This window comes from Adiantum capillus-veneris, chromosome 4 (genome assembly GCF_014529385.1).
Source record: "Adiantum capillus-veneris isolate H3 chromosome 4, ASM1452938v2, whole genome shotgun sequence".
In the NCBI taxonomy this organism is placed as follows: Eukaryota; Viridiplantae; Streptophyta; class Polypodiopsida; order Polypodiales; family Pteridaceae; genus Adiantum; species Adiantum capillus-veneris.
Window position 1 is genome coordinate 59,268,799 of NC_140934.1, and position 25,343 is coordinate 59,294,141.

General features: G+C 44.5%; 1 protein-coding gene across 3 annotated transcripts in view; it reads left to right on the top strand.

Annotated features, from left to right (window-relative positions):
* Positions 1-285: 285 nt before the first annotated feature.
* LOC147459250 (serine/threonine protein kinase HRR25-like) overlaps positions 286-25,343 on the top strand; it is a 100,686-nt gene continuing 75,628 nt past the window's right edge. The window contains exons 1-4 of one of the 3 annotated variants that reach the window (XM_086510542.1): positions 441-785; positions 1,000-1,084; positions 1,174-1,279; positions 1,428-1,468. In XM_086510542.1, coding sequence (XP_086366668.1) covers positions 706-785; positions 1,000-1,084; positions 1,174-1,279; positions 1,428-1,468 — 312 coding nt within the window. In that variant the 5' untranslated portion in view covers positions 441-705. Of the gene's footprint in view, positions 399-440; positions 786-999; positions 1,280-1,427; positions 1,469-25,343 lie in introns of those variants that run through there. The other 2 variants (XM_086510541.1, XM_086510540.1) reach the window with 2 other exon arrangements.

Consider the following 25,343-nt stretch of genomic DNA (forward strand, 5'->3'; position numbering starts at 1 on the left):
TCAAAATAGAAGGGAAAATTAAACCGTTACATTTTTTTGGGGTGCTTTCTAATTCCCCACGACAAAGAGAGAGAGAGAGAGAGAGAGAGAGAGAGAAGGGGGGGAGGGGGGGGGGATTTTTTTGGGGGACGGTTTAATTTTCCCTTCTATTTTATTTTTAATTGAAGGAACACTCCTTGTGAAGGTAATCAACAATGAACATTCCTTTTAGCTCCTTTAGGAAGTTTGGCCATGAAAAAGCCCTATAGATACATTCCCAAAACCTTAGACGGATCTGGATATAGTATGGTAAGAAGATAGCTATAAAACCATTCTATATGTTTTATTGTCTATGAAATGAAATGCAACCAATCAGAAGTACCTCTCGCTCAGCGATGCAAGCCCCGTCCTGACGCAAGGTATGGGATGATCTGGCGCTCTCTCTCTCTCTCTCTCCACACACGCACTTGCCCCCTTAGACGCTCTCTCTCTCTCTCTCTCTCTCTCTCTCTCCCCGGCCCCCCCCGAATCGGTGTTTCCCATGGACTTGATAAGTACAATGTGTCTTTTGCGGGCTGGTGTATATCCGAGACTTTCTCATTCGAACAACCCATTAAAGCGAACACAGCAGGAATACGAAGGCAAAGGGGCTGTATCAAAGTCGTGCCATTAGTATGCGGTGTGGCAGATGGAGAACCCAGCAAGGCCGTAGCTTCAGGCGCCCAAATGCGCAAGGCAGAAAATGAGGTTGGCTTTTCTTCATGTATGTTGAAGATGGTTATGGAACAGATGCGTCTCACACCAGCGTGAGTATACCTGCTCTGCCAATTAGCAATTATACCGCTGGCTGTACATAGAGCACAAAGTCTTGGATGCTCACTAGCGTGCAGAAATCAGACCGCCGCATGTAGAAATCACGCAGGAACTTACATCAGAAGGATCTCATTTTTACCATCATATTACTCTTCGGACAATTGCAATGTCACAGGATCTTAATCCTTAAAGAGCTATTTTTTGAAGCATAACTGTTCAGAAGTATGATTTCAGTTATTTGCATGCAACAGCTTCCGGTCACAACCATGAAATGCTGACTTGCTGTAGCTGGGTATTTGCACACTTGCCACTGTTGGCACGAGGATGAATGGCCCGTTCGTTACATTCTCAGGTTCAAGGTCAAGTTTCTAAATAACGCAGGGGCAGTTCTTACGATCTAGGATTTTGGGCATGGAGCCCCGAGTGGGCAACAAGTACAGACTGGGGCGCAAAATTGGGAGCGGATCTTTTGGAGAAATATATATCGGTATGCTTTTTTCGCATTACTATAGAGTAATCTTGAACGAGCATCATGAGTGGGTTAAAAAAGGATCTTCTGATGATGTCTTGTTCTGCCAGCGTTTTTTCCCTGCTTTGGAGATGCAACTGATATTTGATGCCTTGGTGTGCTGTAGGTGTTAACGTGCAATCGAATGAGGAAGTTGGCATTAAGTTGGTAATGTTTTCTTGGCTCCCCTATAAAGTATTGAGAATTGATGTGTATGATTGCGTATACGTGGTCGTGTGTGTGGAGAGAGAGAGAGAGAGAGAGAGAGAGAGAGAGAGAGAGAGAGAGAGAGAGAGAGAGAGAGAGAGAGAGAGAGAGAGAGAGAGAGAGAGAGAGAGATGCCATGCCGGTCTTCAAGGCGATCCTTAGTGGCTCAATTCATCTCTCTCTAATGAGAGAAAAGAGCTCTATGAATGTCTTGTGGAGGCCAGGACAAATCAGGTACATCTATGTACTGTATTCCATATCAGAGCGGCCATGGATGGCACAATAAAAGTGAAAGGTTGACTGAACAAAATAGAAGGCTTTCATGTAGCATGAGGGATATACTACATAACATGCACACCTAAAAAATGTCCTCAACAGTTCTCTTTAGTGTCGATTCTAGCTTTAGTTCCCCAGAAATCTTTGATGATGGCTCTATCATAGTGGTAGACCGCAAATTGACTTTTTCTTGCCTCAGGTACCTTTGCAAGCTCTTGTTTCCTGCTCTTTAGGTGTGCTGGAGTGATCTTGGTCCATCGAGAAAACCTCCTCTGCTTCACCACCTTCATTTTATCCTGCAAACGTTGATACCAAAGTTTCACATGCTTTCCTTTGATGCTGATTACTGGAATCTTTAATGGCAAGGAATGGAATGTCTCCCTTCAGTTTTCTTTAAAGAATCTCATAGTCTGGATTGTATTTACTGCTTCCAACTTCCTTTTGTTCTATCCCCCCCATCTCTTACCAGCTCTGAGATAGACCTTCTACTCAAATGTAATGAGCTTGTCTTCTTGGAGGCGCTTCTCTTTAATTTGATCTATAATTCCTTACACAAACATGCTATGTGGTCGGGTATCTAGTGAATTGATACTTGACTGTGTCTCTCAAGCTTGACATTATTTGATGATTCCTTTCTTGGATTGTGATTCAGTTGCTGGTTCTTTGCTTTGGCAGAATGCCACTCCTCTTCAAGTTTGTTGTTGTTTTGCTGTAGTTGTCCAAATGATATTTCTCCGACTTGGGTTGGTCTTTCTATCGGTTTTGATGATGGTGAAATCAAAACCTTAGGAAAAGTGTTCACCTTCCTTGCCATAGAGAGAGAGAGAGAGAGAGAGAGAGAGAGAGAGAGAGAGAGAGAGAGAGAGAGAGAGAGAGAGAGAGAGGGCTATTGGCTAAGAAGAGAAAACAAGGCTGCACAATACAATGCTGAAATGGGGTGCCGCCCTCCCCTTTCTATGTAGGGAAGTAACAAAAATACCTGACCCTTATCTCAATAACCCATGTGGAATAAGAAGGGTCAAAAAACATAAAAATACGCTGCCCAACAAAAGGGCCACAAGTGGCACACCGGACAAAATTTGGGAAAAATCCCCCATGATGCCTAGACTCAAAAAGGCCTAACAAAGCCAGGCACAACCACAAAGAAGCTCTCCTACACAAAATCTACACAAGATAACCCAAGAGATGGTGTTCAAAACTCTTAACACCCCCTCTCTGATCTTGGGTACACAATAAGACTCGGAATCTGGGTCCTCTAAAGAATGATGAAGAAATCCGCAAGTCTAGTCCACCATTGCATCAAGTACACCTCTCTACAAAATACCGCAAGGCACTAGGATGGACAATTGTGTCCACAAATAACAACTAAGTGCGCACAACCGCCATTTGTGTCTGCGAGGCTCAAGAAGCTTGTGTCAGCTGTACAGGCTAGAGCTCCTCCCCTCATACACCATGCTGTGTGGGCATGCTATCAATAGCTATAGTTCATTGAGCGATCTTGCTCTAGAGTCCTGCTCACAATCCCAGAGGCCAACATACACATGCCCGTGCCCGAGTATCACAAATGTACAACCTTTGACTTGTCTGCCACACCATCTTCGAAAGATTGAATAGGTCCTCTAGGCTCGTGCTCTCACCATCATCTGCATTGCTTTTGACGCTCTTGCCAACCAAAGAGCTTTTCGTAAATATACTTTTCACAATGGAAAAGTTCAAAATATACCCATTTTTGAGTGGAAATTCAAGTTTTTCATCGAAATTCACCATCGATCCTTTTGACTCAAGAATATGGTGTGAAGAAAAGCCAGGCAACACTCAAATTCCATTTATGCATGTAAGCGTCTCGTACTGCTATAGAGTGCCTATTTCTTATGTATTTACTTCGTAAAACTTGGAATATACATACATACATACATACATACATACATATATATATATATATATATATATATATATATATATATATATACACACACACACACACACACACACACACACACACATACATATATATATATATATATATACAACACACACAGAGATATATATATATATATATATATATATATACATACATATACATAATACATACATATACATATTCTACACCCACTATTGGGCACTGACGACGTTAGTGGGGAAGTCGTGGTATTTAGTCAATACTATGCATGATGGAGCTGATGGTTATATCGTCTTGTGGGTGACTACCATGGGTCTATACCTTGCACTTTCCTTCAAGGGTGAATCTGGGTTTATCCTGGATTCATCTTGGTATATTTTTTAGTCGTATAGCGGACATGCAGACTTCACATTGTGAAGTTTTCGTCCGAGTTACGACCAGTTGATATTGTGCTAATTCTTTCTATCTTTTGTGGTGCATATGCCCTATCAACTACCTCATTTGTGCTAATTTTTTCGATTTCATGCTTCTTTTAGTGCTAGGCTTTATTATGGCTGAGTTTGCCTTGATCTCCGGAGTCATGATAGAAACTCAGTACGCTGAACTTTGTGTTGATGTATGCTCATGTGTGCGTGCGTGTGGTGTGTGTTGTGTTTGGGAGCATATGTTAGTACCTACTTCTACACCCACTATTGGGCACTGACGACGTTAGTGGGGATGTCATGGTATTTAGTCACTATTATGCATGATGGAGCTGATGGTTATATTGTCTTGTGGGTGACTACCATGGGTCTATACCTTGCACTTTCCTTCAAGGGTGAATCTGGGCTTATCCTGGATTCATCTAGGTATATACATACGTATACATAATACATATACATAGATATGTATATATATATATATATATATATATACATATATATATGTATATGTATATGTATATATATATGTATGTGTGTGTGTGTGTATATATACCAAAGAGAGAATAGAGAGAGAATGAGAGTTGAAGGTGGGCAAACCTCGGAAGGAAAATGTATTTTTGCTCAATCCAAGTACCTTAGGATTGAATTCAGTTACAATGAACCTGAGAGTGAGTTATTGGAAACTATATATATATAACAAACACCAAAGAGAGAGAATGAGGGTTGAAGGTGGGCAAACCTCCGAAGGAATCTGCTCAATCCAAGTTCCTTAGGATTGATTTCAGCTACAATCAACCTGAGAGTGAGTTGAAGTTACTCACAATCGTAGATCATGCAAGATGTCATATGTCATGTGTGCGCATGCATAGACATAAAGCAAACATAAGAGAAAATTTGCCAACGTATAGTTATATACAAGAGGGAATTTCAGCCCATTTCGAAGAGAAGGTAGTAGGACATTTTCTTGGTTGCACCCATGGTGAGGGGAAAAGCTTATTACTTCAAGAATAGGGTTGAATATTTAGATTTTTGGGTGCGCTAACAAGGTAAAGAGAGAGAGGAGGGGTGGTGTAGAGGCTTCTTAAGATGATGTTGGCCAGAAAATTCAGCAAGGGGGATTATGCTCAAGTGAGGGGAAAGTATTGTGTTTATAGGTGAAGTGGCCTCAAGATCGAAAGAGAAAAGAGGAGCCTTGTGACAAATGTTCAACCACATGCCAAAAGAGGTGGACAAGTGTCACAACTTTTGAAAAGCTTTGCAACAAGTGCCCTTTCGATTGCCAAAAAGATTGAACAAGTGTCCCAACTCTTGGAAGCTTTGCAACAAGTGGCCTTTCTCTTGTCCTTCTAGAATCATCCTCCTAAAATCTTCTAGAATCTTCTTGAAGCTTTAGAACCTTCCTTCTTTGGAAAATTGCTAACAAAACGAAATAGGAATATCAACATGAGTATTAAATGAAAGCTCTTTCGGAGTATTATATGATTCTAGTTTTAGAACATCAATCAAAGATGTTGATGGAGAGAGAAATGTATTCAATGCAAGTAGATCGCATGTATGCACATTGACAGTCTTTCATGATCATGCTATCTCATTGATTGTAATTGTCTTTTTTGACGGATCTAGCCCACACTCAAAGACATTAATTCTTTCTATGTGCGAGTATGTTTCACAAATGATGATGTGGCAGTATGGACATATCTTGTGGCAGTATGGACAGACCCGCAACTTGCGTTGACATGCTGATGAGGATATTCCGCGTTTTCCGTTGGCTGTGCTAGGTGGCAAGCTGTATGGATTCCGACGATCCTCGCTGGCAGCTTTTGGGCCTAGAGATTTTGAGTTTGAAGCTTTTTGATGTACTGCTTTTGGAAAGGCCATGGGCCTTTAAATATGAACCCAGGGCCACTCCCCTTCTTAGTTTGCTGACGAGCATCTGAGCAGAGAGGGCCCATGGGAATTGTAACTTTGCTCAAGCATTAATATAAAAATAAATACCAAAAGGGTGGCCAAATTTTGGGCCCAATACCTCTGGGCACGGAAGTAGGCGGGCCCTGTCAACTCTTTATTTAACTGTCATTAAATTTGTGAAGTGTTATATAAGTGATTACCTCGTGTGTTGTGCCATATTTCCGACTTGGGGTGTCCAAGTCCGTTATAGTATGACCCTGATACACAAGAGTTCCAAGCCACAGGCGCCCCTTCTGTGTCACGATTGTGACGTATTCTTTGTCTTTGTATGACCTTCTTCGCTTGATCCTTTTGCAGATATAAAGATGTACTAGATTCGAGACCCCCGATTGTCCAAAGGATGCGTCTCTTCGCTCAAGATCACATGTGTTCGGCAAAGAGCCATGCCTCTTCAGCGAACGGTTGCACCTTTACGCCGAAGGGTCATTATTCTACAACAGAAGGACACGACTATTGGCCTAGAGTCATGTCTCTTGACCCATGGTCATGTGTTTTCATCGTCTCTTTCAGTTTCTATATAAGAACACCCTTGCAACACACATTTAGTCTCTGAGTCTCTTGTGTTCTAGTTCTGTTCTTAGTTCAGTTTTTATCTAAGTTCAGTTATGAATAAACAAACATAGTAAGCGTGTTCTTCACAGTGGTATCAGAGCAAATTTTTTTCGGGACCCGAAGGTTGTGAGCCTCTCACTCTCGCCACTACGTGCTAAACCCTCTCCTGGAGTTGTATGGAAGCGGAAGAAAGGTGGTACACACACGTATCTGAGCATGAGGTAACTTGAAATTTTTTGTTCCAATGTTATGAATTAAAGTGAAGAAAGCTAAAGGTAAGAAGAAGAAGAAGAACAAGGACATCGAATGTTACCACTGCTACAAGAAAGGGCACTGAGACTCAGAATGCAGAAAGAAGAAGCGAGATGAGGCCAACAGGGGGAAACAGACAGCCCCGATTGCAGTTGTAGCCTCTCATGAGACGGCGGGGACCGCTCTTGTCGCGACAACTGACCATGCTCTTGCTATATCGTAGTCAAGTACTTGGGTTGTTGACAGTGGTGCCACCACTCACATGACTCCCCAACAGTCTTGGTTTAGCTCTCTCAGGGAGACTCGTGGGCAGACCGTCACTATGGGTGACAACCATGAGATTCCAGTGTTTGGCACAGGCCAGATTACCCTCTTTCGTTCTACCTCAGACCCAAAGTTCAGTTCAGTGAAGGCATTTTACGTTCCGGACCTGGCCTTCAACCTCCTCTCTGTGTTGAGTTTGGACTCTTAGGGAGCTGACATACACTTTGGGAGTGGCACAGTCACCATTTCTGATTCTACGACAGGTACTATCCTTGCACGCGGTGAGCGCGATGGTTCTCTATACCGCCTCACTGCTCTTCTGTCTCGGACCACGGAGTCTTCTTCTCTATGGCAATGCACAATTTGGACATCTATGTTATCAGCAGCTTCAACAGGATGCTAGGACCTCTATGGTGGAGGGCTTACCAGCGATATGCTCCTTATCAGGCGTATGCGAGGCTTGCCAGATGGGCAAGCAATACAGGGTTGCCTTTCCGAAGCAGGCATTCAACAGAGCTTCGGCACCACTCGCATTGGTTCACATTGATCTATGTGGCCCAATGAGCACTCCTTCGTTTTCTGGCTCACAATTTTTGCTTGTGCTTGTGGATAATTTCAGCAGGTACACTTGGGCTTCGTTCTTAAAGCTCAAGTTAGAAGCTTTCAGTTTCATTCGAAATTGGAAGACGATGGTTGAAAAGGAGGACTTGCACGTCAAATGTATTCGCTCAGACAAAGGGGGTGAGTCCACCTCGAAGGACTTTGCACAATGTTGCAAGTCAGAGGGCATCCACCGCCAACTGACTACTCCTTACATTTCTTCCCAGAACAGAGTTGTTGATCTGAAGAATCGGACTATCATGGAGATGGCTCGTGCGATGCTTGCACATGCTTCTTTGCCCCGGGTTTACTGGGCAGAGACGTGCAACACAACAGTTTACATCCAGAACCGTTCTCCTAGCCATGCTTTGCGGGGCATGACTCCTTATCAGGCTTACTACGGATGCAAGCCCTCGGTCTCACATTTTCGAGTTTTTGGGTGTCCGGCGTGCCAAAGGAGAAGCGACGACAATTAGACTTCAAGGCGAAGAAGCTCATCTTCCTGGGCTATTCACGAGAGTCTGATGGATATTGGCTTAATGATCCTAGACCACCACAGTTAGCCGTGATGTGACTTTCATGGAGCTCTTCAACACACCTGCAAAGGGGGCAGCATCCAAGCCTATACCTTCCCTACCTCCTCCTCGTCCACCTCCTACACCTGATCCTACCCCTATCCTTGTTTCTGTTCCTATACCCTCTACATCGCAGCCAGTTACTTCACTCGATTATGCCATATCAGATTCCGATTCTGATGTGGATGATGGTTCTCCTTCGGTGGAGGCGGTCCCACCTCGCAAGGAGAAGTTAGTTCCTAGTTGGCTTTACGCTATGGTTTCTTCCATTGGAGTCACGAAGTTACCAGACTCGCCAAACCCTGGACAGCCTCGACGTTCTGCACGCCTCAAGTAGAGACAAGTCTATGATGATGCGGAGTTCATGAACTTTGCCCTCATGTCTCAGATTTAGGCTTGACCAGTTGAGCCTTCCTCGGTGGAGGAAGCACTTCAGCATGATTGCTGGAAGCGTGCCATACAGCCAAAGCTGGACGCTATCGAGCGGAATAAAACCTGGACTTTGGTTACAAGGCCCAACAAGCGGAAGGTGGTTTCTACGAAATGGATTTTTAAGACAAAGTACAAGGCCAACGGTTCCCTCGACAAACACAAGGCGAGACTTGTTGCTCGGGGTTTTACACAGCGACGAGGAATGGACTTTGACGAAACCTTTGCTCCCACCTCTCGCATGACTACCATACGCACAGTGTTTGCTCTCGCAGCCAACTTAGGTTGGCCTATCTTCCAGATGGACGTCAAGACTCAAAAGTGCGTTTTTGAATGAAGATTTGGATAAAGAAGTTTATGTGGAGCCAACCTCGTGGGTTTTTGTATACCGGGCAAGGTGGATTGGGTCTATCAGTTGTGGAAAGCATTGTATGGATTGAAGCATGCTGCATAACAGTGGTACCTCACACTGACCAGTTTCTCGTGAAGCGAGGGTTACGGCGTACCTCATCAGATTCCAATTGTTATGTTGTCTTGTCACGTGACACATCCAACCCTATGTGTCCGTGGACAAGCTACAGCATAATAGGGTTCCGTCAGTCCAGTCAGTCTAGATTAGAAGTGATCGGGCACTTTTGTGAGTCTATTCGTAGACCGTGCATGCCCAGTCGCTTAGTATAGATGCATATCCTTTGGTTGCACACAACATGATCATAAGCATTCCCATGAGAAACTATTAGAATCAGTTAGGGGATTTTTCCAGTGCATTTAGCCTATTTTACCTATTTTTGACATTTTTCACTTATTAATTTAAGTGACTTTTGTTGGAAAGTAGGTAGGGCAAATTGGGTAAGAAAATACATAAGCACACCAAGGTTAGCACTAAACGGCAGATGAGCCAGGAGAACAGCAGGCCATTGGCGACAGGTTCTCCCCTCTCTCAGCAAGAACCACCAAGCTTTTTTCCTCACACAGCCTAGCGTTTTGCATCATCGCTAGCCACCTCCTTGCCTTGGCGTTTTTCAGCAGATACTTGCCACCCCTTGCACCTAGTGTTTTTCATGATCGCCAGAAGGCCTTGTTCTTTGGCGTTTTCAGCATCAGATTGCAGCAGTACAGCAGCGCTTTCAGCCCTAAAACACAGCAGAAAATCAGCGTTTTCATCAGCCCAATTTCAGCGTTTTTTTAGCAGCATAAAGTCAGCCCGAATTTCAGCGTTTTACTTGCAGCAGATTTCAGCAGTGAGCGTTTTTGGACAGCTGTTAGAACCATACAGTTTTCAGCCCTATTGTCGGCCTCACCATCCCGGTTGTCATCGTCGACATAGCCTGGACCTGCATCAGTTTCATGCATCATCATTGTACCCGTTTGTGCAATCAATCTTAGACCACTCTCGCCAACGAGAGTGGGGCCTTGGGAGGAGGGTTTTACGTCTCTGGTGTCGTATCTCTCTTCTCTCTCTATCTCTCAGTCTCATACACTTGCACGCACAATATCCACTCACTTTGTTCGTGATCATAGCACTTTCCGTTAAGAACGGAAGGCTCTCCCTTCCATAAGAACTAAAAGGAACCTTGAGCAAAATATGGATCACTCATCTTGAGAAAGTACAACATTCATGCTGCTGCACCTTACATTGGTATCAGAGCTTTGGCAGTGTTCTGTATCACTCAAGGAAAGAACCACAAGAATCACAAGTTTTTTTTTGCTTGTTGCGGTCGCATGAACCCAAGTTCGCTTGGGCGTATTGATTCCTAGTCGTGTTTTGAAGAGTGACAGGAATCCCAAGAAAGAAGGGCTTGTCCAGCCTCCCCTTGTGTCTCTTTTCACTCATTGAGAGCAGACCGTGCACTCAGCGGCCGGCCAATCGACGTGAGGTGGAAAAAGCAACCTTGGTGTGAGCGCAAGGCCGCCAAGGGGTGCGCCCGCAGAAAGGAGTAGAACTCGGGTAAAGAGAAGATCCTTCTCAACACGGTTTGCAAGCGAAAGAAAACCTCAAGAACCTCAAGCATCCAAGACCCTCAAGAACCCAAGTCCCTCGTGGACTTAAGAACCAAAGATCATAGTGCATGGTCATCACCCGAAGCGGAATGGGTACTTCGCATACAGGTGGTGAGCATGAGAGAGGCGACGGAGAGTTCTCTCCACCAAGAGATTTTTCCGACCCTCCCCCTTCGCCATCTATGCCACAAAGTGGACCAAATCCTATGGAGGCAATGGTCAAGTCGATGATGGACATAATGGCAAAACAAGAAGAGACTCGCATTGCTTTGGAACGCGAACGCGACGAACGAAAAGAAAGAAAAGAACAAAGAAAGGAGGAAGCTGCAACAGGAAGCGTGGTCTTGGAGGCCGAGCGTGAAGCTAAAAAAGTGGCCTTGGCGGCTGAGCGTGAAGCTCAAAGAGTGGCCTTGGAGGTCGAGCATGAGGCTCAAAGAGAACTACGCACTCAAGAATTGATTCGACAAGTACTTGCCTCGAAGTTCGAACCAGCCAAAGATTGTGAGAGTTCCTCAAGTGGCGCAAGCCATGATGCGGATTCCAATCATCCAGTCACAGAGAAGTTAACTTTCAGTAAGTATGATGGTAAGATGGATGCTACGGTTATTCATTCTTGGTTGCATCAATTTAATGCTTATTTTGCGACAACTAAGAAGACAGGAAATAGCAAAGTTTTGACGGCAGCTATGTACCTTGCCGGCGATGCCATCAGTTGGTACCACGCATAGCAAGAGGCACAATTAGTCGCGCACCTAGAGGAAGCCGACAAATTCACGCCCGTGTCCATCGGTTGGACTGATTTCCAAGACAAGCTCAAGGCGCGGTTTATGCCTCCTCAGTATCTAGCACGATTGAAGGAAGATTGGCGCAATCTCAAGCAACATGGTATGCCAATCATGTCTTTTTCTAACCGTGTTTTGCAGCTCGGCACTCAATTACGCAAATCGGATTATGAGCGCAAGGAGGCTTTCCTCTTTGGGTTAGAGAAAAACATCAAGTTTGATGTAGAAGTCTTTGACCTCGCGGATCTCAACAAGGCGGTAGCGATTGCTCTCTCCCAAGAGATGAAGCACAACAAGGAAAAGCCTAAGGAGAACAAGACTTCTCAAGGGACCTCTCAGAATTCTCAGACCACACAGAATGGTAAGAACGGTAAGAATGGTCATTCTTCTAGCCCTTCTTCCTCTAATTCCTCGGAAAAGAACTCTAACAATGAATCTAAAGGTAAAGCTAAAGCACCTGCAAAACCTAAGCTAACCCCAGATGAAAAAGCTTCACAAGGAATTATAGGAGGATACATCACGGCTGAAGAATAAGTGATTTATGCTAAAGAAGGTAGATGTTTTCAATGTCACGTCAAGGGTCACATTAAGAAAGCTTGTCCTAAGACAGTCCCACCTAAAGAACAAAAGGCACCTACAACAACCACAAGCACTCTCACACACCACCCTGAATCTTCTCATGACTCTGACACACACATTGATGAGTCTCTCATGAAGTGTTATGGTCATGTAAAGGGTCAACGTTTTATCATATTGTTTGATCCAGACAGTATGCATGATGTGATTAGTCCCTCTTGTTGAGAGAGCCCGCCTAGAGGTTAGTCAGAAATCTCCTTTCGAGGTTTCCGGCTTCGCTCGTGGTATGGACTCTCTCATCACGAAGGAGTGCCTTGATGTGATGTTTACCGTTCAACAAGCTTCTTTCAGTAGGAAATTTCTTGTGTCTCCTCTCTCAGGATGTGATATGATTTTGGGCATAAGATGGTTTCGTGAACTCAACCCTCTCATTGATTGGGAGGCTAACACTCTCACTTTACATGCCAAAACTGATTCTCCCCTCATCATTCGTGTTGAGGAGGGCTTGCATTGTTTGCCTCATCTCTTATGTGCAGGTAAAGCGTGAATTACAACGAGGAGCACAAGCGGCATTCATCTATGCTGCTCCAGTTTCCCAGAGCATACAGGCTCTAGCTAAGTATTCAAAGTTGTTTACGAAGTTTAAACATCTTCCTCCTCGTCTCTTTCCCGAGCGGCCGGAGGACCATCGCATCGAGCTTATGGAGGGGACACAACTTGTCAGTAAGGCTCCCTATCGTTTGAACAAGACACAAGAGGAAGAATTAGAGCGACAACTCACGGAGTTGGTGGCTAGAGGATTCATATGCCCTAGTGTAAGTCCTTTTGCTGCCACTATTTTGTTTGTTCGCAAGAAGGATGGTTCGTCTCGTTTGTGTGTGTTGATTACAGTGCATTAAACAAGATGACCGTCAAGAACAAGTTTCTGATGCCTCGCATTGAGTATATCATTGATAGGCTCAATGGGGCAAAGGTTTTCAGCAAGGTCGATCTCAAAAGTGGATACCATCAGGTACGGGTATTCAAAGGCAACATTTTCAAGACCGCTTTTCGCACCGAGTGAGGGCAATGGGAGTATATTGTTATGCCTTTTGGATTGATAGGTGCCGTGGGTACATTTAATCGTCTCATGGTAGGTCGTTTCGGCGATATGGTCGGTGTATGTGTGTTCATCTTTTTGGATGATATTCTCATTTTTTCTGCATCGTGGAAACAACATGAAAGAGATGTCGAAAGGGTACTAACTCGTTTGGATGAGTGTCAATTGTACATTGCAGCTAAGAAGTCTGAATTTTTTCTTACTGAAGTCACGTATCTGGGTTATATCATTTCTGCAGAAGGCGCCAAGCTAGATCCCGCGAAGGTGGAATAGGTTCGTAATTGGGATTTGCCCAAAACTGCATATGATGTGCCTTCTTTTCTTGGGTTATGTCAAGCATATAGTTCGCACATAGAGAATTTTGCACGCATTGCTGCACCTATGATTGATGTTTTGAAAGGGGTAAAGACTCGCCGTCAGCGCGTAGACTTGCCCGAGGCAGCCATTGAGGCTTTCGTAGCTCTCAAGGTTGCGGTGATAGAAGCACCGTGTCTTATCCTTGCATCTTGGGATGATCCCTTTGAGGTATGGACGGATGCGAGCAATGTTGCTATAGGCGCTGTGCTTCAACAGCATGGTCGTCCTGTAGCTTTCCTTAGCCGGAAGCTCAATAGTGCGGAAAAGAATTACTTAGTTTATGATAAAGAACTTTTGTCTGTCATTCACTCTCTTAAGCATTGGAAGCATTTTCTTTATGGTAGAGAGTTTACTGTTCGCACAGATCATCAAGTCCTCAAGTTGCTACAGCCTATGCCTAGTGCACATTGGAGTGATCGCCAAGCATGGTGGTCACAATTTTTTGAGCAATTTGGAGGTTTGATTGAGTATGTGCCTGGAAAAGCTAACCCTGTTGCAGATGCGTTGAGTCGCAAAGGACAGATTTTGACTCTTGAGTCAAGATCCACATTTTCTATTCAGGGTGAGTCTTTTGACAGCATGAAGAATTAGTATGCGGATTCCGAGTTTGCTAAGCATTGGTTGCAGGCTCTTGCTTCCCAAGGGCAAAGCAACTATCTCATTCGTGATGGATTGTTTTTTTTTTCGTCAACGTTTATGTGTGTTGCCCTCTCTCAGGCCAACCATATTGCATGATGCACATGATTCTCTCACGGGTGGGCATAGGGGAATGAACACCACTTTGAAAAAAATTGAAAGATTCTTTTATTGGCCTAAAATGCGAAAAGATGTGGTTCGTTATGTCACACAGTGCACTATATGTCAAAAAGTAAAAGCTCCTCGGGGTAAGCAGCAAGGCCTCTTGCTTCCGTTGCTTATTCCCGATGGACCTTTTCAAGATATTTCTATGGATTTGTTGACTAACCTACCACCAAGTTTGCATTCAAGGAACACTCAGTGTTTGACAATTGTTGATCGTTTCAGCAAGTTTTGCATGTTGATTCCTTGTAAAGCCACAGTTACTGCACAAGATGTAGCACGGTTGTTCATTAAGCATTGGTACCCCTTCTGCGGTTTGCCAAAATCAACTGTTTCAGATAGGGATTTTAAGTTCACGTCCAATTTTTGGCGCTCACTCTTTGAAAATTTTGGCACTAAGTGGAATTTTACATCGGCCTTTCATCCACAGTCAGATGGTCAAATAGAACAATCAATTGGCTTTTGATGTTTTAAAGTTGTATGTGTATCATCAGCAGTCTCAGTGGGAGCTCTATCTCCCATTGGTACAGGCTATTTTGAATGACTCTTTTTCTTTTGCTATTGGTCGAACTCTGTATGAGGCAGCTTTTGGCCGTCCGTTCCAGTCACTTTTGACTCGCTCGGTCAGTCAAATGCCTGATGCCAATGCTGAAAGTCAGTCATTGGATGAGATTTCTGAGAGTGTGAAGCTTTGGCTAAGCAAGGCTCATGAATCTTATTCACGACAGGCTAATAAGCATCGTCAGAAGTTTCGATCAAGAAAGGAGATTGGATGTATTTAAGAATCATGAAGCAACGTCTTAAGCAAGTTGAAAAGAAGTATCCCAAGTTGTCTTTTCGTATATATGGTCCATTTCCAGTCATTAAAAAGATAAATGAGGTTTCAATGAAATTGCAGTTGCCTAACTCATGGTCAATGCACAATGTTTTCCATGTTTCTTGGTTGAAAGTGTTTCAGGGAACACCTCCAAAGGACATTTCGGAAGAAGAAGTGTCACCAGCGTGTGACTACTATCTATCCTTTTTGTTGATTTCTTTCTTATTATCTATTTACTTTCACTTTTTGGAAACACCCCTCGGGAAATCTAACTGCCTTGCATTGCATAGCTAGTGTGGAACTGTCCAGAGGGAGTCCAGGCCTGAGGGCAAGAGAGCACTAAGGTTGGACAAGGACTATGGTTAGTCAAAGTGGGGTCATTGACTAGCCAAATTGGAATCCTTTGCTACAGAGGCTACATTTCAGTTCTGGATGTGGCCGCAGTGTACAAAGAGGGTCGGATGACCTAGAAAGATACAATGGCAGCATCTCCTAAAATTTAGGGAACTGCTATTTTGGGACCTGAAAATGTGTTGGCGTCATTACCTCCGGAATGACAAAGGGAACATTTTCTTACTCTGCCGTGAAGTCAACTGGGCAACCTGTTGGGAGATTTTTAGGCGGCAACCCCGAAACGGGAAAATGCTTATAAATGTGCCAAGTGGCACCTTCTGGTGCACTTTCCTCATGCAAGAGAAGGGGGCGCTGAATTTTAAGCTGGGAGAGGCTCATTTTCAGATTTTGTCACAGGTTAAGAGCTATGGAGTGCTTGCTTTCCCTCTTATGCACAGTGCGGTGCCAGGAGTGATGCCCTGCACGCTACGCACTGCCCTCTCTCTCCCCTTTGGCAGTATGTTATGCCCCACTAGTGGGCTTTTCAATTGACCAATGTACAGTTGTGTGGGTTCATGCGCGATTGCCGAGGCAAGAGCCTCTTGCATAGGTACTGGATTAGCTAGCGGCTAATCCCCCACAGGTACAGGTGATTCGGAGAGGTTTCACGCTCGAAATCTCGTTCGATTCAAAGGCAAGTAGCCCTATAGGTGCGGGAGCTCGAGGACTTGCTACGGATGCGACCGGCACGCGAAACGGAGCCCGAAACAGTAAATTACAGCCTGCTGTGTATTTTTGCAGGTTTAGGGTTTTGACCCTAAACGGACCCTAATACCCCCAGGAGGTTCGGGGACGCAAGGGGACCGCTGTACAGGCGATCTGGCGCATTTTCAGGGCTGAAAACAGAGAATTCAGCGTGCTGCAGATTCTCGCCAGGTTTTGCAAAGTGCTCGTATGCGTCGGGAAAGTCAGTCAATGCGTGGGAATATTGACTGTGAAGTGTCCTAGTACAGTTATGCTGCCGAAATCAGGCCGGAACAGTGGAAATTCAGCCGAGTTTGTGCGGGGCAGCTTGTAGGGATCCACATCGTTTATTCCCTCTTTTGAACAATAAAGAAATACCGAAAGGGGCGCCTAAGTTAGGGGCCAATCTGGTGTCGGTCTACTCATACAAGTGCAATCTAGCAGCCTGTATCCCTCTCCCCTTTGTTGTGTCTTGAAAGTACAGGTAAAGTGGACGACAAATTAAATGGGTGAAAGCTAAATCAAGGTTTGAAGTAAAGTCTACCGCCCTTTTTGGATTGAACAGGCCGGTTTCATGGTTCCATTGACGGGATTAAATCACTTTTTCCCATAGAAGTGAGCCTTGGTCAGATTGGGCTTGAAGACACAGGGGATAATAGACCAGACATAGGAAATAGCAATTATGGCTGATAGACCAGATGATATGACTGAAGAGGTTTCCTCTTCACAGGGTCAACAGACACATGAAGTGGGTGAGTCCTCAAGACCACCACAGACGGATGATGATATATTCAGGACCCAATTGGCTACTGCTGTGGCTATGTTCACACAAGTAATGCAGATTCCGAGGTTTTTACCCTTTCTGCAACCTCCTGTTCCGTCTCAGCAAGTTGGGTCACTGGATCATATTCAAAAGCCTGTTAAGGCTCGAGCACAGGTGATTCATACTGCACAGTCAATGGAAACACCTGTACACTTGACGGAGAACATGCAGTCTCCACAACCTGTGCCTAAGGTGCAAGAATAGGTGGCTGAGATGCCAGTCTCTCAAGCTGTACCAGTTCAGCCCGCCACCTTTCAGCAGCCTATAGCTGGTTCTAATGGGCAGGGAAGCAACCTACAGGCTATGCAACAAGTCTTCCCACCACCTTCACACACCCTGGCTATTTTGGAGGTGGATCGGTATTCCAGAGCATGGCTGGTCATGCACCTGAAAATCAGTTTTACACGCCAGGAACAGTGTTTGGGGGTGCTTAAACGATGATGCCTAACCCCATGTACAGTGTCATGGGTATGCAACCAGGGTTTCAAAGCACTCAGGGCCAATTTGGGATGCCACAGGCAAATTTTGGTATGGCTGGAATTACAAATCAACAGCCAAATATGGCATTTCCAGGTCAACTTAATTGCGGTCAGGGAACACAAATGAACCCTAACAGTGTTTCCATGTTTCAGTCACTTCCATGTGACAATTTAACGCCGTTGGAGAGGCCAACTCCGTACAAAGAAGGTTGCAAAGGTGTGTCTTTCACGACCTTTACAGGGTTTGATGACAGGAAGAAGGCTCTCTCATTCCTCCAGCAGTTTGACAAGGCCTATGCAGGGGGAAACTTTACAGAGGCTTCAAAGGTCCGCAAGGCAGCCACTTTCTTGATAGGGAATGCGGGACAATGGTGGACAACTTTATTGCTTCAAGGGCAAGCTCCGTCCACATGGATTTACTTCAAGCAGATTTTTACAGCAGCATGGTTATCTGATGACTTTGAAGCAGATGTCATGACAGAATGGCACCAGCTTAATGCTGCCACTTGCAAGAATCTGGATGACTACAATCGGAAGTTTTGGAAAGCTCTACTTCCAGTAACTTCCTATAGGTTTGTGCCATTGACAGAACAGATTGAAAAATCTATTGTGGCCTTCCTAAAGGATTGAGAAAGTACTGTACAAAGACAAAAGTCACTACTTTGACGCAGCTCATCGAGGTAGCAAACACTGGCAATGGTTTGCTCAAGGGAGAAGATTGTGAATTCAATATTGGCGTCAAGGAAGGATCAACCAAGAAAAATTCAGTGAAGAAGTATGTTTCCAAGGAGGTTCCTAAAGTGACTCAAGAGCCGGCCAACGCAGGGAAAGGCAAAGCTTCGGCTGAATCAGAAAAGGGACCAGTGAAGAAATGGAAAAGACGTTTTCCTTGCAAGTCTGAAGAGCAAAAGAAGGTCCCGAGGACAGAGAACAAATGCTTTATTTGTGAGCAGCCCAGCCACATTGCTTACAATTGTCCTACAAAGAAAAGGCCAACTGATTCTGAAGACAAGGAGGACAGGAAAGGAAAGAAGCCCATGGCTGGTCTAGTGCCAGATATGGTGGGCGACAAGCCAAATTCAGATGCAAATGAGCTTTGCAGAGCATGGGGAAAGGTTAGGGATCAAACAGTGCTTATCTTCTTTGATCCAGGTGCCAAAGCCAACTTCATTTCCCCAGAATTGGCTTCAAAGTTGGGAATCAGACCTGAAGAGATGGGGTATACAGCAGAGGCAGGTTTGGCATGTCCTGGCCATACAGAGGCTGTGACACCCATCATTGGAAAGTTGCGTCTACATATCCAGTCCTATGTAGATGCTGAAGAATTTTACATCATGCCACTGGACGGATGTGATGTGTTGTTAGGTATTCCTTGGTTATTTCGTGTACAGGGAATCATGGATGCCTACAACAAAAAGATCACTGTACAGAGCAGGGGAAAGACTCACATTCTGGGTGTAAAGCTTAAAGGGGAGTCTATTCAGCTTCTGCTATTACTTCTGTAATGAAAAAGCATCTTTCTGTGTACTTGGTTTTTGCACGTGAAGTGTCAGATTGTGATGAATCAAATTTATCTGTGCTAGATAAAGAAAGGTCAATGTTTTTACAACAGTATAGTGACTGTTTTTCCGATTCATTACCGTCTCAATTACCGCCAGAGAGACCCGAGGACCATGCGATAGATTTGGTGCCAGGCAGTAGCCCACCAAATAAGCCTCCGAACAGGGTTAGTGCGGCTCAACAGAAAGAGATAATGGGCCAAGTACAAGAGCTGTTAGAAAAGGGGCTGATTCAGCCCAGTTCATCTCCATTCTGTTCTCCAGTGTTGTTGGTGCAGAAAAAGGATGGCTCATGGCGTATGTGCATAGACTACCGTGCATTGAACAAGAATACCATCAAGAATAGGTTCCCTATACCTAGAATTGATGATATTATGGACAAATTAGAAGGAGCAGCTATGTTTAACAGGATAGATCTAAAGAGTGGGTACCATCAGATCCGCATTAGATCAGAGGATGTGCACAAGACTGCTTTTAGAACGACGTTTGGCCTTTACGAATTTTTAGTGATGCCCTTTGGTCTCACAAATGCTCCTGCTACGTTCAATAGTATGATGGACAGAATTTTCCGTCCACACCAGCAGTTTGTTGGTACATTCTTTGATGACATGATTGTCTACTCAAAGAATGAAGAGGAGCATAGGCATCACTTGGCCATTGTGTTCGAAGAGCTAAGCAGTCATAGGTTGCTCATCAATGCAAAGAAAAGTGAATTTTTTCTGGAAGAGATTCACTTTCTGGGACACATTGTCTCAAAGGATGGTGTCAGAATGGATCCTGCAAAAGTTGAAGCGATCAAGTCATGGCCAAATTTGAAGACGGTGCATGATGTCCGAAGTTTCTTGGGACTATGCTCCTATTACAGACGGTTTATCTGAAATTTCGCTGAGATTGCTTCACCTTTACATGCTCTTCAAAAGAAGGCAGTCACCTTTAGATGGACAGAAAGAGATTTCAGCTTTTAATCTCTTAAAGGAAAAGATGACTTCAGATCCAATCATTGTGTTGTCAGATCTTAGGAAGTCATTTGTGGTCGAGTGCGACGCCTGTGGTAGTAGCATTGGTGCAGTGCTAATGCAAGATGGCAGGGTAGTAGCCTATGAGAGCAGAATTTTGCAAGGGCCAGAGATGACCATGCAGGTCTATGAGAAAGAGTTACTGGCTGTGATTCATGCGCTCTTAAGTTGGAAACACTACCTACTAGGTGCAGATTTCGTTGTCCAAACGGACCATCAGACCTTGCGATACTTCTTGACACAAGCAAAGTTATCTGAGAAGCATATGCGATGGGCAAATATCTTGTCCATGTTCCATTTTCAGATTGTGCATGTGGAAGGCAAGAAGAACGTTGTGGCTGATGCCTTGTCAAGGAAGCCACAAATTTCAGCTGTGTCAATTCCTTATCATCATGAACTTGATGATATGAGGGAACAATATGCAAATGATGAAGATTTTGCAAGGGTCTTCGAGCAGCTAATGGATGGACAACGTCATGAACACTATCTTCTTAAAGACGGGTTCATGATGATGCATGGCAGATTGTGTGTCACAAAGCCATTGCGACGCAAAGTTATGGAAGAGAGTCATGTCTCACCGTATGCAGGGCATCGTGGTATTGATGCTACAGTTAAAGCGGTTGAGACATTCTTCTATTGGCATACATTGAGAAGGGATGTAGATGCCTTTGTGCGAGAATGCCTAATTTGCCAGAAGGTCAAGTTTGACAGGCAAAAGGCACCAGGGTTATTGCAACCACTACCTATTCTAGATAAACCATGGGAAAGTATTGCTATGGATTTTATCTTTGATCTTCCGAGAACGCAGACAGGAAACGATGGTATTTGGACCATTATTTGCAGATTCAGCAAACAGGCTCATTTTATTCCTGTCAGGAAGAAGATAAAGCTAGATCAGATGGCATGCTTGTTTATGAGCAATATTTTCAAGTATCATGGCATGCCACAGTCGATTGTTAGCGACCGTGATCCATGCATGACAAGTTTGTTCTGGAGAGGCTTGTTTGAGAATGGGCACCACGCTCAAATTCTCTTCGTCATTTCATCCTCAAACAGATGGGCAGTCAGAAGAGGCAAATTCTACTGTCCTAGATCTGCTGAAGTGCTATGTGTCAGAGCATAAAGGAAAGTGGGAGCAGCATTTGCCATTGGTGGAGTACGCATACAATAATACAGTGCATTCATCAACTGGCAAGGCACCTTTTGAGATAGTTGAAGGTGGCAAGAAAGTTCCTCCCATACTGCATACAAAGGACAAGATATTTGAAGCAGATAAGTATGTTCAGGACATGGATGAAATGTACAAGAAGGTCAAAGTGTCCTTAGAGAAGACTCAGGCAAAGCAAAAGAAAGCAGCTGATCGTCACCGTCGTGAAGTGGTATATTCACTTGGTGATTGGGTGCTTCTACGCTTTGAAAAGGCAAGGTTAAAGAAGATCAAGGGCAAGGAAAGATTGTTTCCAAAGCTCAGCATGCGTTACTATGGGCCTTTTCAAGTGTGCGACATAATCAGTGATGTTGCATATAGGTTGAAATTGCCTGATAGTTGGAAGATTCACAATGCGTTTCATGTGAGTCTTCTCAGACCCTATGTGGGTGATGTGCCAGAAGATATGCCAGTTGAAGATCAACCGGAAGTCGAGGAACTTGACAAGATCTTGGTCCCTGAACAGATTTTGGCACACAAAGAAAGGAAAGTGAAAGGCAAGGTTGCTAGGCGTTACTTAGTAAAGTTCAGAAACTATCCACCAATGGATGCTAAGTGGATGGAAGAAGGTGAACTTGCAGAGTCACCAACTGTGTTATCACTTTACCTTGAAGCCTTCGATTTGCAACCTACCTTGACCCCTTGAGTTTCAAAGCTACATGGATTGTCAGTGTGACAATGGCTTCTGAAACAAATGATGTACATGGTATTTAAAGTGAGCTCAAATGAAATACCTATTACATGAATGTTAGAGCTGTACAGATTGTCAGTTTGGCAATTGCTCTTATGGAATGTCCAAAAGTTTGGTTAGTGCTATAGACGTGAGTATTTCTTGTCAGTTTGTCAAGGATACAGTAATTGCTTCTATTAAAGAGTACATGTGTAACTGCATTCTTAAACTGTCGGTTTGGGTATGCTCGAAAGTGTTACAGGATCCAACGTGTACTATAAGACAATGGCAAAATGTGCAGCTACCATTTTGTCATTGGAAAGTTAGTGACTCAAAGCAATGGCAGAGTGCGAAACTACCACTATGTCATTGAGACAGGGTTCACACGTAGGCAATACATGAGTCGACGAGGTGTTGAATACACCAGGGTTGACAATGAGCATGTATGTGTCGTACATGTGTCGACAGGTGTTGAATACATCAATGTTGACTGTGATCATGTACGACATAGATGCAAACGAGGACGTTTGAGATTTCAAGAGGGGGGTATGTCACCAGCGTGTGACTACTATCTATCCTTTTTGTTGATGTCTTTCTTATTATCTATTTACTTTCACTTTTTGGAAACACCCCTCGGGAAATCTAACTGCCTTGCATTGCATAGCTAGTGTGGAACTGTCCAGAGGGAGTCCAGGCCTGAGGGCAAGAGAGCACTAAGGTTGGACAAGGACTATGGTTAGCCAAAGTGGGGTCATTGACTAGCCAAATTGGAATCCTTTGCTACAGAGGCTACATTTCAGTTTTGGATGTGGCCGCAGTGTACAAAGAGGGTCGGATGACCTAGAAAGATACAATGGCAGCATCTCCTAAAATTTAGGGAACTGCTATTTTGGGACCTGAAAATGTGTTGGCGTCATTACCTCCGGAATGACAAAGGGAACATTTTCTTACTCTGCCGTGAAGTCAACTGGGCAACCGGTTGGGAGATTTTTAGGCGGCAACCCCGAAACGGGAAAATGCTTATAAATGTGCCAAGTGGCACCTTCTGGTGCACTTTCCTCATGCAAGAGAAGGGGGCGCTGAATTTTAAGATGGGAGAGGCTCATTTTCAGATTTTGTCACAGGTTAAGAGCTATGGAGTGCTTGCTTTCCCTCTTATGCACAGTGCGGTGCCAGGAGTGATGCCCTGCACGCTACGCACTGCCCTCTCTCTCCCCTTTGGCAGTATGTTATGCCCCACTAGTGGGCTTTTCAATTGACCAATGTACAGTTGTGTGGGTTCATGCGCGATTGCCGAGGCAAGAGCCTCTTGCATAGGTACTGGATTAGCTAGCGGCTAATCCCCCACAGGTACAGGTGATTCGGAGAGGTTTCACGCTCGAAACCTCGTCCGATTCAAAGGCAAGTAGCCCTACAGGTGCGGGAGCTCGAGGACTTGCTACGGATGCGACCGGCACGCGAAACGGAGCCCGAAACAGTAAATTACAGCCTGCTGTGTATTTTTGCAGGTTTAGGGTTTTGACCCTAAACGGACCCTAATACCCCCAGGAGGTTCGGGGACGCAAGGGGACCGCTGTACAGGCGATCTGGCGCATTTTCAGGGCTGAAAACAGAGAATTCAGCGTGCTGCAGATTCTCGCCAGGTTTTGCAAAGTGCTCGTATGCGTCGGGAAAGTCAGTCAATGCGTGGGAATATTGACTGTGAAGTGTCCTAGTATAGTTATGCTGCCGAAATCAGGCCGGAACAGTGGAAATTCAGCCGAGTTTGTGCGGGGCAGCTTGTAGGGATCCACATCGTTTATTCCCTCTTTTGAACAATAAAGAAATACCGAAAGGGGCGCCTAAGTTAGGGGCCAATCTGGTGTCGGTCTACTCATACATGTGCAATCTAGCAGCTTGTATCCCTCTCCCCTTTGTTGTGTCTTGAAAGTACAGGTAAAGTGGACGACAAATTAAATGGGTGAAAGCTAAATCAAGGTTTGAAGTAAAGTCTACCGCCCTTTTTGGATTGAACAGGCCGGTTTCAAGAAGAACCGGAGATGATCGATGAAGCTGAAGTCATGGAGCTGGAGCTAGTTTTGTTGCATCGGTTTCGACATGGTTCGAAGAAGCAAGTGAGCCAATACTTTTTGAAGTTCAAGGATCGAGGAACCCACGAAGCGGTGTGGGTAGACGAAGAGTTTTTCAAGGATTATCCAGAGTTGTTGGCACACTACAAGGAAGCCATGCAGCTCGCTACCAGTACCTCACTTTAAAAAAGAGGGGATGTCACGTGACACATCCAACCCTATGTGACCGTGGACAAGCTACAGCATAATAGGGTTCCGTCAGTCCAGTCAGTCTAGATTAGAAGTGATCTAGCACTTTTGTGAGTATGCATAGACCGTGCATGCCCAGTTACTTAGTATAGATGCATATCCTCCTCTGGTTGCACACAGCATGATCATAAGCATTCCCATGAGAAACTATTAGAATTAGTTAGGGGATTTTTCCAGTGCATTTAGCCTATTTTACCTATTTTTGATATTTTTCACTTATAAATTTAAGTGACTTTTGTTGGAAAGTAGGTAGGGCAAATTGGGTAAGAAAATATATAAGCAAACCAAGGTTAGCACTAAATGGCAGATGAGCCAGGAGAGCAGCAGGCCATTGGCGACAGGTTCTCCCCTCTCTCAGCAAGAACCACCAAGCACCCCTTGCCTTGGCGTTTTTCCTCACACAGCCTAGCGTTTTGCATCATCGTTAGCCACCTCCTTGCCTTGGCGTTTTTCAGTAGATACTTGACCGCAGCCCACCCCTTGCACCTAGTGTTTTTCATGATTGCCAGAAGGTCTTGTTCCCTGGCGTTTTCAGCATCAGATCGCAGCAGTACAGCAGCGCTTTCAGCCCTAAAACACAGCAGAAAATCAACGTTTTCATCAGCCTAATTTCAGCGTTTTTTTAGCAGCATGAAGTCAGTCCGAAGTTCCGTGTTTTACTTGCAGCAGATTTCAGCAATGAGCGTTTTTGGACAGCAGTTAGAACCATACAGTTTTCAGCCCTATTGTCGGCCTCGCCGTCCTGGTTGTCATCGTCGACATAGCCGAGACCTGCATCAGTTTCTTGCATCATCATTGTACCCGTTTGTGCAATCAATCTTAGACCACTCGCCAACAAGAGTGGGGCCTTGGGAGGAGGGTTTTACAACATCTCTGGTGTCGTATCTCTCTTCTCTCTCTATCTTTGAGTCTCATACACTTGCACGCACAATATCCACTCACTTTGTTCGTGATCATAGCACTTTCCATTAAGAACGGAAGGCTCTCCCTTCCATAAGAACTAAAAGGAACCTTGAGCA